We start from the raw sequence: 21176 nt of genomic DNA on the forward strand, positions 1-21176 counted from the left end.
AGTCATCTTGAGAACCTGAATTAAAACTGGTTCTGGGATTTACATATTAATGAACAGAAACCTGCAACCCATTCTAAAAGATGGAAGACTTAACAGCAATCAAGGTTTGTTCAATATATCCTATCAGTTGCATGAAACTGTGATCTTTTGCTATAAAATCTGTGTCTTCTGATCCTGCTTCACTGCAGTGCTCTGAAAGCTAGTGCTTCCAAATAAACCTGTTGGACTATAACCTGGTGTTGAGAGATTTTACCTTTGTGCACATCAGTCCAACACTGACACCTCCACAATGTTTCTAGTGATCACAGCCCACACTTCCGCCAGGAAACTTTACAATGCTGATAAAACAACGCAGTACGTGCGTTCCTAAAAACTTTACAATTTCTAATGATACTAGCTACTCATTCACTGCTCCATCTGATACATGACATTGGAAACTTAGTGCAGGAGGCTGAAAGAAATGAGCAGCTTAAAACAAAAACCTCTTGGAGTTCAAAGCTTTCAATGAGAGTCTGAGCCTGGCAGTAAGTTCAGGTAACCTTTATTGCGACCCAACTTTGTTACAGCTTCAGATCCCCCCAGCAAAAAGGTGTAGAAAAAGTATCTTTTTTCAAAAAAAAAAAACAGCTCAAGGTCAAAGCGCACACACTTTCTTTACTATTTGTCAGCACAGAGTTTTCCTTTTGTAATTGGATCCTTGGTATAGCCATAAACTAGAAGAAGTATTGCCTCATGCACCAATTTAAACCCATACCTTGTCACCAAGTAGGTTTCTCCCCCCTCATCGGCTGGAGTTGGGGTGGGGGGCGGGGGGGGGGGGGGGGGGAGAAAAGGAGTGCAGAATAGTCAACCAGACTGCTGTGGGTCTGGAGTCACGTGTAAGCCAGCCCGGGTAAAGGATGCACTGGGACGAGTGAGTGAATCCATTCCCACATCAGCAGTTTCCTTCCCATAAAAGGTTGTGAGTAAATCAGATGGGGGTTCCCCCTCCCCTCCCTGACAATTGTTTCATTGTTAGAAATCTGGAGTTCAGAATCTTACCGAATTCCAATTCCGCCATCAGCCTTGGCAGCTCCCGGAACTGGGTTGATAGTCCAGTCGATAAAGGCACTCAGCCGTCGCTGCTTTAAACCCCCTGCGATGGCATGTGAACTCTCTGGTGCCTCCGCAGGTGGGAGGAGCGGCTAAAGCTCTTCCCGCACTGATAGCAGGTGAATGGTCTCTCCCCTGTGTGGACCCGCTGGTGCCTCAGCAGGTCAGAGGCCTGGGTAAAGCCCTTCCTGCACTCTGGGCAGCTGAAGGGCCTCTCCCCCGTGTGGACCCGCTGGTGCTTCAGCCTGTCGGAGGAACTGTTGAAGGCCTTCCTGCACTCTGTGCAGGGGAATGGCCTCTCCCCTGTGTGGACCCGCTGGTGAGTCAGCAGGGCGAAGGAATTGCTGAAGCCCTTCCCGCACTCAGTGCAGAGGAACAGCCTCTCCCCAGTGTGGACCTGACGGTGGGCCAACAGGGTGGATGCCTGGGTAAAGCCCTTCCCGCATGCGGAGCACCTGAAGGGCCGCTCCTCCGTGTGGACCCGCCGGTGCCTCAACAGGTCAGAGCAATTGCTGAAGGCCTTCCCACACTCGGAGCAGCTGAAGGGCCTCTCCCTGGTGTGGACCCGCCGGTGCCTCACCAGGTCGGAGGAATTGCTGAAGGCCTTCCTGCACTCTCTGCAGGGGAATGGCCTTTCCCCGGTGTGACTGCGACGCTGAATCGCCAGAGCAGATGGGAAACGGAAGCCTTTCCCACAGTCGCCACACTTCCACGGTTTCTCCACGGGGCGGGATTCCTCTGGTTTCTCCATGGCCAAAGCTTCAGCTGCACACAACACGTGTAGAGCTCCTCCCCTCTGTGAATTCCTCTTCCCAGGCCTTATAACTGTTTCAGGCTCCACACTCCGTGCACTCCAACAGTAGGGTCTCTCGTCCAGTCCCACTGATGCCGAGAACGGACTGAAACAGGAACCAAAACGTTTTGCTCCTTCTCACAGAATCAGTCAAAAATGGTTGTGGTCCCGATGGATTGAGTGACTGTCAGACATTGACGTCAAAGTGAGGACTGCAAACACTGGAGAGTCAGTATCGAAAAGTGCGGCACTGGAAAAGCACAGCAAGTCAGGCAGCACCTGAGGAGCAGGAGAGTCGACATTTTGGGCATAAGGTCTTCATCTGTTGATTTTGAAACTTCCGTCTTCATATCTTCAAATACTCTGTCAAAAGAGATTACAAAATTCATTACTGTCAGTCCAGAATAAAAATTCAGAACAAGCAATTTGTTTGTGTTGTTATTCCATAAAATTGAAAGCACTATCCCACACTCTCTCTCTCCCGCCCTCCATTCTAACTCATTCTCCTGAAGGTGTTGATTCAGGGTCTTATAGGGGCAGAAAAGCAAAAACGTCAAGACTGACATCTCTGAGTTTTGGATAACTCCACCTGAAATTTAATATCTTTCACTACACTGGGATATTGCTGAGAGTGAGCAGGTCGGATTTTGGGAAGCAAAAAAATGTCAATTCAGGGTGAACCTGCAATGCAGGTTCTTGAAGAACAACCAGACAAAATGGTTAACATTCCCAGGAAGTGGGGGGGAAAGCAAAATGAGAGATCAAGGCATTGACACCGCCACCAGAGAGAAACTGAACATACAGACATGACAAACTTTTGTGGAAAGCCACAGTCATCGAGATGTACAACACAGAAACAGACACTTCGGTCAAATTCTTCTGTGCCCAACCAGATATCCAAAATTAATCTCGTCCCATTTGCCAGCGCTTTGCCCATATCCCTTTGAACCCTTCCTTTTCATACACTCATGCTGATGACTTTTAAATGTTGTCATTGTACCAGCCTTCACCACTTCCTTTGGCAGCTCATTCCATACATGCACCATCCTCTGCGTAAAAATGTTGCCCCTTAGGTCTCTTTGCAGTCTCCCTCCCCCTGCCCTCACCTTAAATCTATTACCCTCGAGTTCTGGACTCCCCATCCCAAGGAAAAGACCTCGTCTATTTACCCAATCCATGCCCCTCATGATTTAAAAAAAAGTCTATCAGGTTACTCCTCACACTCTGATGCACTAGGGAAAACAGCAACACCCTATCCTTCCAACCCTCCTTCCCTGGGTAATTAAGACACATATCTGAGTTTACAGAGTCTGCTCCCTCCCTGGGTTCACTCCAGTGAACAAATTACTTCCCCCCCGCACTCCACCCACCGCTTCCCCCCTCCCCCCTCTTCCTGAACAGTTAACAAAAATCCCTTCTCTTCACAGAACCCTCACTGTTCTAACAAGTCCACACCAACCTCCGAATGGCAACCTCACCACACCTATTCCCCTACTCCTATTGCTCTACATTTACCCCTTGACTAACACATCTAACCTGCACATCCCTGGGCACTGTGGGTAATTTAGCATCGCCAATCCACCCTAACCTGCACATCCCTGGGGACTATGTGTAATTTGACCTGGCCAATCAAACCTTACCTGGACAAAGTTAAAAATCGCACCAGGTTATCGTCCAATGGGTTTATTTGGAAGCACTAGCATTTGGAGCGCTGCTCCTTCATCAGGTGGCTGTGGAGTGTAAGATCATAAGACACAGAATTTCTGGAAAAGCATTACAGTGTCCTGGCATTGAAATGATATATTGAACAAACCTGGATCGTTAAGTCTTTCATCTTTTACAATGGATTACAGATACCATTAATATGTAAATCCCAGAACTTCCTGTAAGGCACCTTCTCAGGATAACTTTATAACAAAAGGAGACACCTCAGCTCAAACAATGCATTAAAGGTGTAAGGTCAGAATTTGTCTGTATCCCAGTCTAGTGTCAGACTGGTTCCATTTCCAATGTGAAATTTACAAAATATTACATATATTAACTGCCTGCAGATTGTGCATTTTTTGAGGAAAATAGAATGCATATGCAAATATCATTCTGCAAACACAAATTCACCCCCATGGACTTGTGCATGTGTGTGCATGAGAGAGAGAAAAAGTATGTTTCCATGCTGTATATCTCTATGTGAATTTGACAACAGATACTTTTTTTTCTGATGGTATAAATATTGTTGTAAATCATAGTGGGGACTAATAGCTCGATGTAAGGGTGAGAGAATTCCTCAAATAAGGCACTGTAGGAATCCAGGGAGAATAGTATTTCTGGTTTACGTCCTATTGAACAATATTAAGCAAAAGCACCTACTTATTTCTAATTTTGGTTCACATTTCTTGTTTTATTCCCTGCTATGACTACACTCGGTGTCTGGATGGTTAACAGGCTGGGAGATTGTGGGTCTGGATTGACTTATTGTTCCAGAAGGTGTAAAAAAAAAGGGGGTCCAAAGCGTCAGCGGAAATCCAGGAGGGGTGAGAAATCAGGACCTGAAATCCGAGCTGACACCAGATTACCCTGTGATCAGTGCTTTGATTACCTGTGCTAACCCTCTACCTTTATCTTGCTTTCCATTTGATCACCTCCTCAATATTGAGGATCCAATCCTTGTCATCCTGGAGCCATATCTCTGTAAGGAATCCCATTTTTTAATTGAAGGAGTTCCCTTCAACGTGTGCAGTCAATTCATTCGCTTTTGCTGCAATGCAGCACACATTCAGACATACCATTTTTAGTTTCAGTTTTTGTGATCTTTAGAATCCAGTTTTGATTGCTGGGACATTTACTCTCCATGTCTCTCTGTCATTCTCGGATGTTCATTTTTCACATCACTGTATTGCTCACTGGCCTGGATTTGGATTGGCCATGCTAAATTGCCCATAGTGTCCAGAGATGTGCAGGTTAGGTGGGTTAGCCATGGGAAATGCAGGGTTAGAGTTTCATAGTAATAGAAGCAGGAGTAGGTCATTTGGCCCGTCGAGCCTGCTTCGCCATTCATTTAGATCATGACTGATCTCTCCATTGTCTCAGCTTCTCCTCCCTGCATTGTCCCAACTACCCTTAATACCTTTACCATGCAAAAACCCATCTAACTGTGTCCTGAATATACTTAATTAAGCTGCCTCTACTGCTTCCCTGGGCAGAGAATTACATAGATTCACGATTCTCTGGGAAAAGCAGTTCTTCCTCATCTCTATCCTAAATCTACTCCAACTAATCTTGAGGTCTGGTCTCACCCACCAGCAGAAATGACTGGATAGGGTAGGGTTTCATCCCCACAGTGCAATGAAATCCCACTTTCCACCAAAATCTCAGATGTACTCACTCACTCAGGTGCTGTCTCAAATGAAAGATTTCATTGTAACGTCTTCTGCTCCCAGTAAGGACAAAACATCTTTGAAGGCTGCTCTGAAAGTCCAGTCTTCACAATGACACTTCTGGTTTCACCAAAGACCCAGAGAGTCATACAGCACAGAAACAGACCCTTCAGTCCAACTCATATGTGCTGCCCAGATATCCTAACTTAATCTCGTCCCATTTACCAGCACTTGGCCCATATCCCTCTAAATGCTTCCTATTCTTGTACCCATCCAGATGCCTTTTAAATGCTGTAATTGTATCAGGCTCCACCCCTTCCTATGACAGCTCATTCAATACATGCACCATCTTCTGCGTGAAACAAGTTGCCCTTCATGTCCCTTTTAAATCATTCCCCTCTCCCCTCAACACATTTGCTCTCTAGTTTTGCATTCACCCTATCCATGCTCCTTATACATATTTATAAGGTCACCCCTGAGCGTCCGATGCTCCAGGAAAATATCCCTGACCGATTCAGCCTCTCTCTGTAGATCAAACCCTCCAACTCTGACAACAGCCTTTCAAGTCTTTTCTGACCCCTTTCAAAGTTTCACACCATGTTTCCTGTAGCAGGGAGACCAGAACTGAATGCAGTATTTTAAAAGTGGCCTAACCGATGTCCTGTACAGCCACAACATGACCTCCCAACTCCGATACTCAATGCTCTGACTAATAAAGGAAAGCATACAAAATGCCTTCTTCACTGTTCTGGCTACCTGAGACTGCACTTTCAAGGAACAATGAACCTACACTCCAAGGTCTCTTTGTTCTGAAACACTCCCTTAACTGTGCTGCCTGGATTGCCTTACCATAATGCAAACATCACATTTCCCTAAATTAATCTCCATCTGCCACTCCCTGGCCAATTTCCCCATCCAATCAATTCTAATTTATAGCAAACTCTCTGTAATTCTTATTCCCTGGAAGTTCAAAATCTCCATCCCACACACTCCCTCCATTCTCACTTTATTGACCCTAATCCCTGCTGTACCTCATCCTGAAGGGTCTGGTTCATGCTGATTAACAGGGTCACACTCAGGGGAATCTAACTGAAACAAACAGAATACTCAATGGCCTGGACGAGTTGATGTTGGGAAGATGTTTCCATTGGAAGGAGAGACTAGCAGCCGAGGGCACAGCCTTAGAGTAAAGGGAAGACCTTTCAGAACGGAGATTAGGAGAAATTTCTTTAGCCAGAGAATGGTGAACTGATGGAATTCATTGCCACAGAAGGCTGTGGAGGCCAGGTAACTGAGGATAGTTAACACTGAGACAGAAACAGTTCTTGAGTATCAAGGGGATTGAGGGTTACAGGGAGAAAACAGGAGAATGGGGCTGAGAGACTTATCAGCCACAGACCCAGTGGGCTGAATGGCTTAATTTCTGCTCTTATGAATAGGAAAGGTTCAGAGATATATAGGCCAAACAAGGTAGCACTAGTTTAGTTTATGAATATAGTCAGCATGAAATCAAGTATCTGTTTCTGTGCTGTGTGATTCTGTAACTGTTCTTAAAACCATTTTTTCTGTTCCCTCATAACCATCCACTTCATTGTTGTTCAAAAATCAGATGAACTCAGCCTTGAATATATTCAATGACCCCCTAACCGCAGGAAGGCCCCACCCCACTTCTGAACTCAATTCCTCTTGCTAATACACCATTTGCCCTGCTGACTGCTTAGTGCACCTGTCTGACAACGGGTATTGACTGGTGTAGAAAGACATTGAAACCTCTTTGTACATCCACATAACATTCCTGATGAACGGCTCGTGTCCAAAACGTCAACTTTCCTGGTCCTCGGATGCTGTCTGACCCGCTGTTCTTTTCCAGGGCCACACTTGTCAACTCTGATCTCCAGCATTGGCACTCCTCACTTTCTCCATATCCCAACATGTCACCATTAAAACAATGCACCTCCTTTCCACAGCAAAGGCTATATTATCACATTATGGTAATGCATTTGCCATGTGTTTGCCAATTGAGACACAGATCTGGATCAACATTTCTAGACAAAAAAGTGAGTACTGCAGATGCCGGAGATTAGAGTCGAGAGTGTGGTGCTGGAAAAGCACGCAGGTCACGCAGCATCTGAGGAACAGGAAAATTCCTGATGAAGGACTTTTGCCCGAAACGTCGATTTTCTTGCTCCTCGGACGCTGCCTGACCTGCTATGCTTTTCCAGCACCACACTCTCGACCAATATTTCTACACTCTGTCCCCTCCCTGAATTCACTCCCTTTCCTTTCAGTTGTTGCAAGTCAACAATTGAACGCCAGAATGAAAAAAAAAAAGTGGAACAGATGGCGAGAAAAGAGAGTGCTGTACTCACAGTTGTTGGACAGAGGAAGAAAGTTGCAGTTTGGGGTAAAGCTCAATCTTCATTCAGAGAGACAGGAGCAGCAGCAGCAACTTCAGAAGCTCATTGTCCAACTTCCGCATTCAGGCAATAGCGGTGCTCTGATTGGTAGGAGGACAAGACACCTTCCGGTCCTCCCGAGTTCCCTATTGGTACATCAAAAGTATGTCATGAGTCGTTTGTGTGTACAACCAGGAGCATGCAGTCTTTTGCTGACACCAGCGGACATGCGCAGTACTTGCTGACACCGAGGGGCATGCGCATTATGCTCTTCAGAGACGCTTACGTTACTGACAGATTTGAAGTGTCCAAATGCCAATCGGAGGAAAAAAAAGTTGAACCACAATTTTTTCCCCCCTGTGGCTCGACATTGTATATCTTTTGTATATATTTTGTATATCTTTTCCCTCGGTTAGGGGAGTCACAAACTGGAGGGTTAGGTTTAGGTTGAGTGGGGAAAGATGAGGGACCAAAGGATGAGAAAAAACGTGAGACATTTAATTTGCGTCAAGAAATGCCAGAACGAGAGGACATTAGTTTTGGGTGATTGGGGAAAGGTTTAAAAGGGACCTAAGGGGTAACTTGTTTCACGCAGAGGATGGTAAATGTATTGAATGAGCTGCCGGAGTGGAGGCTGGTACAATTACAACTTTTAAAAGGCATCTGGATGGGTGTACGAATAGGAAGGTTTAAAGGGGTTTGAGCCAAGTGTTGGCAAATAGGAGTAGATTAATTTAGGATATCTGGTCGGCACAGACCAAACTGTTTCATTCCATGCTCCATGACTCTATTTCTTCATAATCAGAACCAATTTGACAATATTAGAATGGGCAACTCACCCCTTACAGCCTGTCCTCAACTGTGGCCAGACTGCACATTTTTCAACGCAAGTTTCAGAAGGATGCCTGCAGCTTTTTTAAAAATAGAATTGAACATGCTTTAATGTTGTTTCTGAGTAGCTATTCTCAATGTTAAAGATCAGCCATTTCTTGTGCACCCCCATCTCCCAGGTAGAGTCATCACCATCTGTCTCTCTCTTCTTAGAAGGGCTTGATACAGCGAACAAAGAGGGATGGAGGCATGAGAAATAATAGGTGGTGGGGAAAGAGAATGGTTGGGGGGGGAGGAGCTGAGGGTGGGTGTCAAGAGAGAGAAAATGGACAGGGGGACAGAAAGAGAATGGACAGAGGACAGTGACACTACAAATCCCACCTTTCCCAGGACCACAGTAATCATTTCTCAATATACAAATGGCTAAAGCAGTAGAATCACATAATCCCTGCAGGCTATTCAGCCCATTCACCTCACACTGATCTTCCAAACAGCATCCCACCAGACCAACACACTTACCATAAAACCCTGCAGTTCCCCATGGCTTACGCACCCGAAAATGCATATCCCTGGACACTTCAGCACAGCTGATCCACCCTAAACTGCAGATCTTTGGACTATGGGAGGAAACTGGAGCACCTGGAGGAAACCCATGTAGACACAAGGGGGACAATGTACCAAAGTCACCTGAGGCTGTAATCAAACACAGCACTGAGGCAGCAGTACAGACCACTGAGCCATCATGCCACCCAGAGCTTTGATGTTCTGCTTTGTCTTCATAGCTTCTGACTTCTCATGTGCCCTCAGCAGAAGCTCTCCCCTCCTGAGATTTGTGGACCACACCCACTGCAGCCTCCCTTTCCCACTTCTCCTGTCCTGAGCACGTCGGTTCCTGAACCTGGTGCCAGACACCGATGCCATCTGGCCTCCTGCTGCTAACTGCAGAGAAAGACGACAATCACCTGTCAATATTCTGCCCCTTACCCCCAGCGCCCCCGCTCCCACCACTCAGCCAGTTAGCTCCTCCCCGCTGCCCAATCTCAGATCCCCTTTACCTGTGTGATTCACACTCTCACCCTTCTGACCCTGTCCAATGACCTAATCAGAAGGCTCTGTCCAGAGGGGAATGACTATCTTCTGGAATAAAGTGTCCGGTTAACTTTCCCCGTGACATCTCTGCAGCCTGGCTTCCAACTCCATCTCTCTGAGCCAAAGGTCTTCCAGCGTGTGTTTACCCTAAATCACAGCATCCAGAACCTCCCACCTTCTGCAAAGTGAAAGACAAGTCTCACCCTGCCCGCTCCAATGTGTGTACGTGTAGATTAGATTTGATTCCCTACAGTATGGAAACTGGCCCTTTGGCCCAAAATGTCCACACTGACCCTCCAAAGAGTAATCCACCCAGACCCGTTCCCCTCCCTATATTTACCCGTGACTAACGCACCCAACACTATGTGGAATTTAGCATGGCCAATTCACCTGACCTGCATATCTTTTGGATTGTGGGAGGAAACTGGAGCACCCGGAGGAAACTCATGCAAGCATTGGGGAGAATGTGCCAACTCCACATAGACAGTTGCCCAAGGTGGGAATCGAACCTGGATCCCTGGTGCTGCGAGGCAGCACTGCTAACCACCGAGCCACCATGCCACCCAGTAACTGATTAATTGTTTCTACTGGCCAAGCAGAGGCCGATAGGCAAGTTTGGAACCCATGAGGACGGTCTCAACCGGGACCTTCACTGCACTTAACACTGTCTCTCACTCCCACACATACACACCCAGTCACGCAGACCCTCTCTCACACACATACACCTCCCACACTCAAATCCATGCACACACCTTCTCACAGGCTTCTACTCCATTGCATCGACACACTTTATCAAGCATGCACATGCAAACACACACACTGTCTCTCTCATGCGCACACACACACACAAACCTATGCAGTGAATTTGCATTTGCAGATACATTGTGCTATTTGAGCAAAACACAATCTGCAGGCAGTCAATCTATGTAATATTTTATAAATTCCTACTTTGGAAATAGAACATGTGTGACTCAGGACTGGGATACAGACAGACTTGAACCTCACACCTTTCTTGCATTGTCTGAGCTGAGATGTCACCTAATTCTATAACATCTTAAGTCATCGGGAGAATGTGACTTAAAAGTAATTCTGGGATATACATGTTAATGAACCGAAACCTGCAACCCATTCTAAAAGATGAAAGACTGAATTGCAACTGGACTGGTTCAGGAAATCTTATCAACTGCATGACACTGTAATATTTGGCGATAAATTCTGTGTCTTATGATCCTGCTCAACAGCTACCCAATGAAGGAGCAGCGCTCCGAAAGCTAGCGCTTCCAAATAAATCTGTTGGGACTATAACCTGGAGTTGTGTAGATTTTAATTTTATCCACTTCAGTCCAACACCAGCATCTCCACATCATTTCTAATTAACACAGCCCATACCTCCTGGTGCTGCCAGTAAACTTTACAATGCCGATAAAACGACACAGTACCTGCACTCCTGAAATATTTGCAATTTCCAACGATACTAGCTACTCATTCACTGCTCCATCTGATACACGACATTGGAAAATTAGTGCAGGAGGCTGAAAGAAATCAACAGGTTTAAAACAAAAACCATTTGAAGCTCAAAGCCTTCAATGAGAGTCTGAGCCTGGCGGTAAGTTCAGGTAACCCTTTATTGTGACACAACTTTGTTACAGCTTCAAATTCCCCCCAGCAAAAAGGCATGGAAAAAGTAGCTTTTTATTTAAAAACAGCTCAAAGTCAAAGCGCACACACTCCCTTTCTTAACCTGTAGGAAGTATTGCCTCATTCAGCAATTTCAACATTTACTCTATATCCAAGTAGGTTTCTCCCTGTTCATTTGCTGGGGAGAGGGAGGGGCCCAGTGGGGGAGAGAACAGAGTGGGGGGGGGGAGGAGGATGGGGGGGGAGGAGGATGGGGGGGGGAGGATTGGGTGGGAGGAGGATGGGGTGGGAGGAGGATGGGGTGGGTGGGAGGAGGATGGGGTGGGGGGGGTGGGGGGTGGGGGAGGAGGGTGGGAGGGGTGGGGGGGAGGCAGTGTAGAGTCAACAATAGGCCAGACAGGGTAAAGGATGCAGCTGGGACGACTGAGTGAATCCTTTCCCACAACGGCAGTTTCCTTCCTGAAAAATGACGTGAGTGAATCAGATGGGGGTTTTCTTCCCCCTCCCCCCAAAAAATGGCTTCATCATTAGACTTGGAACTCCAGATTACTTACTGAATTCCAATTTCACCATCTGCCACAGCAGGATTGGAACCTGGGAGGCCCCGGAACTGGGTTAATACTCCAGTCGATAATGGCACTCAGCCGTCACTCCTTCAATGCCCCTGCTATGGCACGTGAACTTGCTGGTGCCTCTGCAGGTGAGTGAACACCTTATTATACCTGGGGCAACTGAAGGGCCTCTCCCCTATGTGGACCTGCTGGTGTTTCTGAAGTGTGATGGCCTGGGTAAAGCACTTTCCGCACTCGGGACAACGAAAGGGCCTCTCCCCCGTGTGGGTCCGCTGGCGGGTCTGGAGGTTGGAGGCCCGGGCAAAGCCCTTCCCACACTCGGGGCACCTGAAGGGCCTCTCCCCGGTGTGGGACTGCTGGTGTCTCCGCCGGGCAGAGGCCTGGGTAAAGCACTTCCCGCATTCACAGCAGCTGAAGGGCCTCTCCCCTGTGTGGACCCGCCTGTGGGTCAGCAGGGCAGATGCCTGGGTAAAGCCCTTCCTGCACTCGGGGCAGCTGAAGGGCCTCTCACCGGTGTGACTGCGCCGATGAGTCTCCAGAGCAGACGGGGCACAGAAGCCTTTCCCACAGTCGCCACACTTCCACGGTTTCTTCACGGGGCAGGATTCCTCGGGATTCTCCATGGCCGAAGTTTCAGCCGCACACAAACGTGGGTACAGCCCCACCCTGCCGTGAATTCCTCTTTCCAGGCTGTATAACTGTTTCAGGCTCCATACTCACTGCGCTGCAACGTCGGGTCTCTCATCCAGTCCCACTGATTCTGAAAATGTATTCAAGCCGGAAGCAAACGCTTTGCTCCTTCTCACAGAATCACAGTCAAAAATCGTTGCAGTCCCGATGTCCCAGTGTCACTGTCAGACATTGATGTGAAAGTGAGGACTGCAGATGCTGGAGAGTCAAGAGTTCAAAAGCATGACGCTGGAAAAGCACTGTAGGTCAGGCAGCATCAGAGGAGCAGAAGGCGATTTTGAAATTTCCGTCTTCAGATCTTCAAATACTCTGTAAAAAGAGATTACAAAAGTCATTACACTTAGTGCAGTGTAACAATTCTGAACAAGCAATTCTACTTTCTGCAGATTATACTTTTCTTTTATTATTCCACAAAATTGAACACACCATCCCACTCTCTCACCCCCTCTGTTCTCACTCCGCTCTAATTCTCCTCAAGGTCCTGATTCAGGATCTTACAGATGCAACCAACATAGAGTCATAGAGATGTACAGCATGGAAACAGACCTGAACCCAGGGAAAAGACTGTCTATTTATCCTATACATGACCCTCATAAATTTGTAAACCTCTATAAGGTTATCCCTCAGGCTCCAAAACTCCAGGGAAAACAGCTCCAGTCTGTTCAGCTTCTCCCTAAAGCTCAAATCCTCCAACCCTGGCGACATCCTTGTAAATCGTTTCTGAACCCTTTCAAGTTTCACAACATCTTTTCGTTGGAAGGAGACCAGAATTGCACGCAATATTCCAACAGTGTCCTAACCAATGTTCTGTACAGCCGCAACATGACCTCCCAAGAGTTCAAAATTAACATGAAAGAAGTCTTCGATAAGCATTTGGTACTTAAATTTTGACAAGGCACTGATGAAATGCATCCAACAATCTTGAAGGAAGGGACTTGGAGGAGGTGTCAGAAGACTGGAGAATTGCAAACATTGCAGCCTGGTTTAAGAAAGGTTGTAAAGTTAATCTCAGCAATTATAGAGTCACAGAGATGTACAGCATGGAAACAGACCCTTCGGTCCAACCCGTCCATGCCGACCAGATATCCCAACCCAATCTCGTCCCACCTGCCAGTTTAAATTTGGTGGAGAAGCTTCCAGTAATACTTATTCTGGTCAAAATTAATAATCACATGGAGAAAGGTGGATTGATTAGGAAGAGTCTGCATGGGATTTCTGACGGGGACACTGCATTTAACTAACTTGTTAGAGATTTGTGAAGACGTTCCAGGCTTGATAAGGATAACACTTCAGCTCTCCTCTTTGTTATCCATCCTGGTTATCTTGGGGAGCCTGGTACCCCTATAGCCTTGACATTATTCTGAATGGCATGCGTTTGAGGCGATTAAAACACCAAAATGTGACTTCAGATTACTTGGCTACACGGGTGTCTCGGTTTTGCTATCCTATCTTTCCCATAAAGGCTGTGGTGAAAGGGTTAAAATTATGTCCCAATACATGTGTGAATCTTATTATGAATATGTTACCGGAATGGAAGGTGTTGCTTAGTCTTGCCCTGTTGTTCGCATGAATATGTTACCGGAATGGAAGGTGTTGCTTAGTCTTGCCCTGTTGTTCGCATGAATGTTTAGATCTCGAAAGAGTATATAAGCTGGGAAAGTCCCCAGTTCGGTAGAGTCTGCTCCGGGTTACGTCTAACGGCCGAGCGTGGGTTGTTGGCAACCGCTCTACGAGAACTGGCGGCTCCCAGTTCGGTAACACGTAGAGTGAGTATAAAACCAGACCCGTTGTAAGTACGAGACCTGGTTGTGGCGACGCTGCGGGGAATAAAACACTTATATTCTAGCAGACTCGTCTCTCGGTCGTTTGTTCTGTGTCAGACTACTTTCCTGCGAGCCTGATCCTTGAAAATTCTTTAAACATTTTTGGCGTAGTCGGCAGGATCAATCGCAATTGAGGAAAGATTTTGATACAGAACAATGTTTGGGAAAAAGGCTAAGAAACCAGAAGAACAAACTGTGGAGGTCCCGACCGTCCCGGGATGGCATGGACCGTGGCATGACGTGGCAGTTTGTTTGAGAAATGGTGGGGGGCGACCGGAGAACTGGGAGGCCGAGGGCGTAGGAACCCCAGGGTCGCTGCTGTCCACCCTTGAGATGATCTCAGTCCTGCCGAAGAACCCCTTGCCTGGGGTACAGCGGAGGATGTGGGCATGTGCGGCGGCTTGTAGACAACAGTCAGACAAGCGCCAAAAAGCTGAAGCAGAATTAGCCCTCCTGAAACATGAGCAGGGACTCAGTTCGGGAGATGCCTCTATGTTGAGGCAGGAAATTATGAAGTTAAACGCTGAATTGACAGCATTAACTGAACTAGCAGGACGAACTATTATGTATCTGTCTGCTAAGAAACGGAAAGAGAAAAGGAAGGTCCCTCGAACCCCGGACCCAGTACAAGTACGGGCGTTTGTAGCCCAGTTAAATAACGGGGATCGGTGGGATATCGATCATTGGGACGGAAATATTTGGGGAGATTCAGATGATCAGTATGAAGATGACCCACCCGTACTCCAGGCTAAACCAGTAGTTAGGAGAAAACAAGTCCAGAGACGCCTCCCGGTGCAGCGGGAAGTAATGTTAGATGGGGAAGGGAATCCCATACGGAATGAACAGGGGGAGGCAATTATGCATGAATTACCGCGGGCTCAGCCTCCTGAGGAATTTTCTGAGCTGACAGAAGACTTCACCACTGATGAGGTGATGATTTCACACTATATTGATGACATAATGATACAAGGAAAAAGCCAAAAACAGGTTCAGGAACTGCTGGACCGACTGGTTCAGCATATGCGGTGATATGGATGGGAGATCAACCCGGCCAAAATCCAAGGTCCCTCCCAAACGGTAAAATTCTTAGGGATTGTGTGGAACAAAGGTGAAAGAGAAATCACTGAGAAAGCTAAGAATAAGATTCAGGCCTTTGCCGTCCCTCATACTCAGAAGGATGTGCAGCAATTTATTGGTCTATTTGGATTCTGGAGACAGCATATTCCCCATTTAGGACAAATTTTGAAACCTTTGTATCAAGTTACGAGGAAAAAGGCAGCATTTGAATGGACGGAGGCCCATCAAACTGCGTTTGAGATGGCCAAACAAGCCATACAGCAAGCTGTATCTTTGGGAAAGATACAGTCAGGACCTGTGGAATTGCAGGTCTCAGCCCAAGGGGATTATGCCAATTGGAGTTTATGGCAAAAACAAGGGAGAACTCGTAAGCCATTGGGATTTTGGTCCCGGAAATTGCCCCCGGCAGGGGAACGATACACCCCCTTTGAGAAACAATTGTTATCATGTTACTGGAGCTTGGTGGAAACTGAAGCTCTAACTATTGGACATGAAGTGATCATGAGAACAGCTATTCCTATCCTCCCGTGGGTACTCAGTGACCCCACTACCCACAGGATAGGAACCGCCCAAGAGAGCAGCATTATCAAATGGAAATGGTACGTGTCAGAAAGAGTGCGGACTGGACAAAAGGGAGTGTCAGTCCTGCATGAGCAAATGGCGGAGGCCCCTGAGGAAGGGGAAAAGCGGTTTGAGGTGATTGAGTATAAAGAATCACCCGTCAAGATGGGCAAACGGTATGATGAACTGACCCCGGATGAACAAGCCACAGCTTGGTTCGTAGATGGGTCAGCCCAATGGAAAGCGGGACAGTGTAGATGGAAGGCTGCTGCCTTTAACCCAAAACAAGGCACTACCCTAGAAGAATTAGGGGAGGGAAAAAGTAGTCAGTGGGCAGAATTAAAAGCAGTGCATATGGTAGTCATGTAAGCAGGGGTCATGGGAGTTTATTTGTTTTCTGACTCTTGGTCAGTGGTTAACGGCATGACACAATGGATGCCAACTTGGCAGGCCAATCAGTGGATGATCCAAAATAGGGAAGTATGGGGTAAACAGTTATGGGAAGATATATGGGAAAAAGCTCAACACCTGGTTATATACATCACCCACGTAGATGCCCATACATCTCGAAATGATGTGGAAGCTCTACATAACCGATATGTAGACGGCATTGTCCGAGCCATGAGTGTACAAAGGGGCACCTCAGTGGACTTGGCTAGATGGGCACACCTTAAGGCCGGACACTGGGGAGTGCAAGGAACCTTGCAGTGGGCTCGAGATCGGGGAATAGATCTTATGGTAGATGATGTCAAGACTACAGTAAATCAATGCGAGCAGTGTCAGCATCAACGGCAGGGAGTGCCCCAACATATGATGGGACATATACACCGAGGAGAGGGACCGGGACAGAGCTGGCAAATGGACTTTGTGGGTCCATTACCTTCCTCACAAGGATGTAACCATATATGTACAGCTGTGGACACTATGTCTGGGGTTTTGGTAGCCCATCCCTGTCGACATAACAACCAACAGGCTACCTTACGGTGTTTAGATTTGATCGAACAATTTTATGGATTGCCCATACAGGTCCAGAGTGACAATGGCTCCCATTTCACAGGAGGGATGGTGAAGCAGTGGTGTCATGATAACCATGTGGAGTGGATTTATCACGTGCCCTACCATCTGCAAGCTGCGGGACTTATTGAACGAATGAACAGGCTTCTAAAATCCTCCCTGCGAAAGGCAGGAGGATGTAATAATTTAACAGGTTGGAAGAAACAATTGATTCGGGTAGTAAAGCAAATTAATAACCGCCCATTGGGAAACGGGGTGACACCCTTGAATCGGATGATACGGGTGTGTGATACCCCAAAGGCACAGCCTATTAAAATGTGGAAATTTGCTAAGGAAGCTAATATTCCCGTAAGGGCCACACCGGCTTCGGCTGGACTGGACTTACGAGCGTTAACTACACAGACTTTGGTCCAACAAAAACCTACGGTGATTAAGACCGGATTAGGATTGATTTGTCCCCCTGGAACCTATGGGCATATCCTCCCGCGATCGGGATTGTCACTAAAGGGGATTGATGTAATGGCAGGAATAATTGACGCGGACTACCAAGGAGAATTGGGAGTAGTCCTGGTCAACATCACATCTGAACCTTATGTGATACAGAAGGGAGACAGAATAGCACAATTAGTTATTAAACCATGTAACCTTACAACGGTGGAAGAGACGGGAGCTCCCGTTAAGGTTACTGAGCGTGGGACGGGGGGATTTGGGTCTACTGACACTAAGGGTGCCAAGGTATGGGTACGCCAAACAACTGGTCCCCCCAAACCGGCAGAGATCATAGCCCAAGGAAAAGACAGTCTGGTCACCATTATGTATCCTGGGGAATCAGTCTGGAGGAGTGTGCCAGCTCAGTCGTTGGTACCCTTATCGAAACAAAATATAGGTTGGAAAATTAGTAGTGAGGAACGACAGCAAGATGATTTTAAGTGCGCGGCAAATCAATGGTGTACAATTTTAGATCTCACGAGTGATTGTCAAATGTATACTTGTGTACGATGTTATAAGGGGAGAAATGTAACTTTGATAACTCCTAACTGTACATTGATGTTGAATGCAACGGTGAATATGTGTCATTGGAATATAACCGCTCGTGAATGTGAAAGCTCAAACGGGACACGATGGAACATCACGACTGGAGATGAGGACATCTGGATCAGCAATGGAACAGTTATTCAAAACCGGACTCGAATGTTATGGCTGATCTTGGTGCGCCCTAACGTCTCTGACGCGCACCGCACACAGTTGGCTCCCATTATGTCAACTTGTCAGCAGATGGCCCAGGCAGTACTGCACACTGATGTTCACTGGCAGGTGCGGCTGCCGGCTATCCCAGAATGCCAACATAAGAGGAGGCGGCGTGCATGGTATGACACTCTACTGGGAGGTGCAGGAACTGTCATGGGTATCTCAAATGCTATTGACTCTGAGGTAACCCGTACTAAATTATCCAACACAGGACAGGCTACTTCACAAGGACTACACACTATTGGAAGATGGATGCCATCCGTAATGATGACTCAAGGAGAAACAGCTAAAATATTGATACAATCCCTGCAATGGGAACTAGATGTCTGGGGTGCCACCCAGGAACTGTTTGAGAACATTACAGCTCAGTTAAATTGGACTGCCTGTCATATTCAAATGTTGCACGCACAAATACAGAAAGAACGATTTTTGCGTGTGGTAACATCCCCCAATGTACAAGCGTGGAGGGGAATATGGAATGTATCTGAGAAATTGTGGATGATAACCCATCCAGAAAGAACATGGTGTAACGCAACTATGTGTAGAGGATACTTTGTTACCATGAATGTAACCCACACTGTTACGGTCTGTCGATATTATGTATTACCAGTGATTACATCTTCTGGATATTATTTTCTGAAGACAAGGGGGCAGTGGTTTAGCCCAGATACCAATATTACCTATGATCTGTCCGCTTGTGAACAGACTGATCAGGGAAAAACTTGCCTACTGATGGACAGATATCGGGACCCTTGCTTGACTAAGGGAACGGCCCTGTGCGAATGGACTGTTGAAACTCCAAGGGACATGATGTGGCAGATTGGGCCACACACGCTCTGTGTGGCTACCAATAACCCACATCCTACGCTTCCCACAGTACCGTTCTCGGGATGCCTCTCAAATGTCTATCAGTGGCAATGGCAGAATCAGACCTATCTGTTAACCAATTATAGCAGTGCTCACCACTTTACCAAGGTGCAGTGGAAAGTGCTGATGAATCCTTGGAACATTTCCCTGGATCGGTTTAAGCAAGCATTGGACCGATCCGAGGAGCTTAAGCAGATATTACGAAAGCATCAAACCAATGTCACCAAGGTTACAGTGTCTACCTTTATACATGGACAGGAGGTAGTACACGCTGCCCATGTAGTGGAAGTAGAGTCAGCTCATCATTGGTGGGATATGTTGAGTGGTATGTCCTCCACTGCGGGGAAGTTCCTATTCCCACCCTTATCGATCCTGGTAGGAGTCCTGGTGATCTTAACATGCTGTAATATCCTGACTTGCTTGTATATTTGGCGTGTACGCAGACGCTTGTTGGAAAAAATATATATGGGCATGATGTAACACATGTATTGGGCCAATCAGTGGAATGTGGTGAAAGGGTTAAAATTATGTCCCAATACATGTGTGAATCTTATTATGAATATGTTACCGGAATGGAAGGTGTTGCTTAGTCTTGCCCTGTTGTTCGCATGAATATGTTACCGGAATGGAAGGTGTTGCTTAGTCTTGCCCTGTTGTTCGCATGAATGTTTAGATCTCGAAAGAGTATATAAGCTGGGAAAGTCCCCAGTTCGGTAGAGTCTGCTCCGGGTTACGTCTAACGGCCGAGCGTGGGTTGTTGGCAACCGCTCTACGAGAACTGGCGGCTCCCAGTTCGGTAACACGTAGAGTGAGTATAAAACCAGACCCGTTGTAAGTACGAGACCTGGTTGTGGCGACGCTGCGGGGAATAAAACACATATTCTAGCAGACTCGTCTCTCGGTCGTTTGTTCTGTGTCAGACTACTTTCCTGCGAGCCTGATCCTTGAAAATTCTTTAAACAAAGGCTGACAGAACAGGCTGTGTGCAGGAGTCTGCTGGGCACCACCTTCATTAATCAAAAGGGAAAGAGCTATTGATTCAGCACCTCAGTAAATCTTGAAACGGTCTTGGCTCCTATGCACATGTTGGGATACATGTCAGGAGATGTTTATATTTTGCTTCTGTACTTAGAATTCATAAATTGAAGCCAGTGCACATTTTTATAATATTTAAGATTAAAAGTACAGAGGAGATCAATATTATACAACAATCCAACAACCCCGTCCCAAGACAACAGGCGCCTGACCCTCACAAAGCTGGCGGCCGGTTGCCCGGGCAACCCGAGAGCTCCTTCGCCGGTGAAGTAAACACTGGGCCTGTGGGGCTTTTATTGGAGGCCTGAGGCCTCCCCCTAGGAGTTTATAAACTCCCCAGTCTCCCTCCTCCCGCGGGTCCCAATCCTACCCTGTCTCACTGTCTCCTCTCCCCGGGGGCAGGAGCCAGGTCTTGGCGCTCGGGCCTGGCGACCTCCCCGGGATGTTCCTGAAACCTGGTCCTGTTCTGAAGGAGGATCCCCGGACCCGAAACACCTCCTCACATTCCTCCCGACACGAGCTGCCGGACCTGCTCAGCTTTTCCAGCGGCTCCTGTTCTTGTTCCTTCAGCCGCCGGCGCCATTCCTCTCCCACACTCAGTCACACTGTCTTTGTCCGGCCGCGGGACCGACACTGCACATGCGCCAACACACAGGGGGCGTGGTCCCGACAACGTCGTCACCAACTGAGGGGGCGTGGTTGGGGAGCCCTCCAACCAATAGGGGACAATGGGGGTTGGCTTTCCCCGCCCCCAGCCACCTGAAAGGTGGGTTTCTTTTTAATTTTCAGCCTGTTCAGGAATGTTACTCCAGACCTTTGGAAAGCTGAAACATCGGGAAACTTCCAGACACAAACAAAGGGATTTTCAAAGATGAATAGAAATAGGTAAGGTAAATTACGAAAGAGGAGAAAGCGAGGGCTGCAGATGCTGGAGATCAGAGCTGAAAATGTGTTGCTGGAAAAGCGCAGCAGGTCAGGCAGCATCCAGGGAACAGGAGAATCGACGTTTCGGGCATGAGCCCTTCTTCAGGAATGAGGAAAGTGTGTCCAGCAGCCTAAGATAAAAGGCAGGGAGGAGT

General features: G+C 47.2%; 1 protein-coding gene and 1 pseudogene across 2 annotated transcripts; one reads left to right on the forward strand and one right to left on the reverse strand.

Annotated features, from left to right (window-relative positions):
• Positions 1-831: 831 nt before the first annotated feature.
• On the reverse strand, positions 832-20710 carry LOC148143327 (uncharacterized; annotated as a pseudogene). Its single transcript, XR_015751164.1, has 6 exons — positions 20627-20710; positions 12294-12781; positions 11012-11104; positions 8492-8563; positions 7626-7798; positions 832-2248 (listed from the first exon to the last, which is right to left on the reverse strand). The product of XR_015751164.1 is annotated as an uncharacterized LOC148143327 (transcript).
• LOC148143328 (uncharacterized) lies at positions 14356-19786 on the forward strand. The gene is made up of 2 exons (XM_087975803.1): positions 14356-15225; positions 17956-19786. Exons 1-2 carry the CDS (start codon positions 14452-14454, stop codon positions 19540-19542), a joined length of 2361 nt encoding a protein of 786 aa, XP_087831929.1. The 5' UTR covers positions 14356-14451; the 3' UTR covers positions 19543-19786.
• Positions 20711-21176: the final 466 nt, after the last annotated feature.

Source organism: Chiloscyllium plagiosum, unplaced genomic scaffold (genome assembly GCF_037043375.1).
Source record: "Chiloscyllium plagiosum isolate Xiang-an unplaced genomic scaffold, Cpla_swu_hap1 HiC_scaffold_27, whole genome shotgun sequence".
Classification (NCBI taxonomy): domain Eukaryota; kingdom Metazoa; phylum Chordata; class Chondrichthyes; order Orectolobiformes; family Hemiscylliidae; genus Chiloscyllium; species Chiloscyllium plagiosum.

Excerpts from the sequence above, each read along its gene's own strand:
- LOC148143328 (XM_087975803.1), top strand. The coding sequence starts at position 14,452 with ATGTTTGGGAAAAAGGCTAAGAAACCAGAAGAACAAACTGTGGAGGTC. Across the intron at positions 15,226-17,955 it reads AAGACTTCACCACTGATGAG|GGGAGAAATGTAACTTTGAT; the intron begins GTGATGATTTCA and ends CGATGTTATAAG.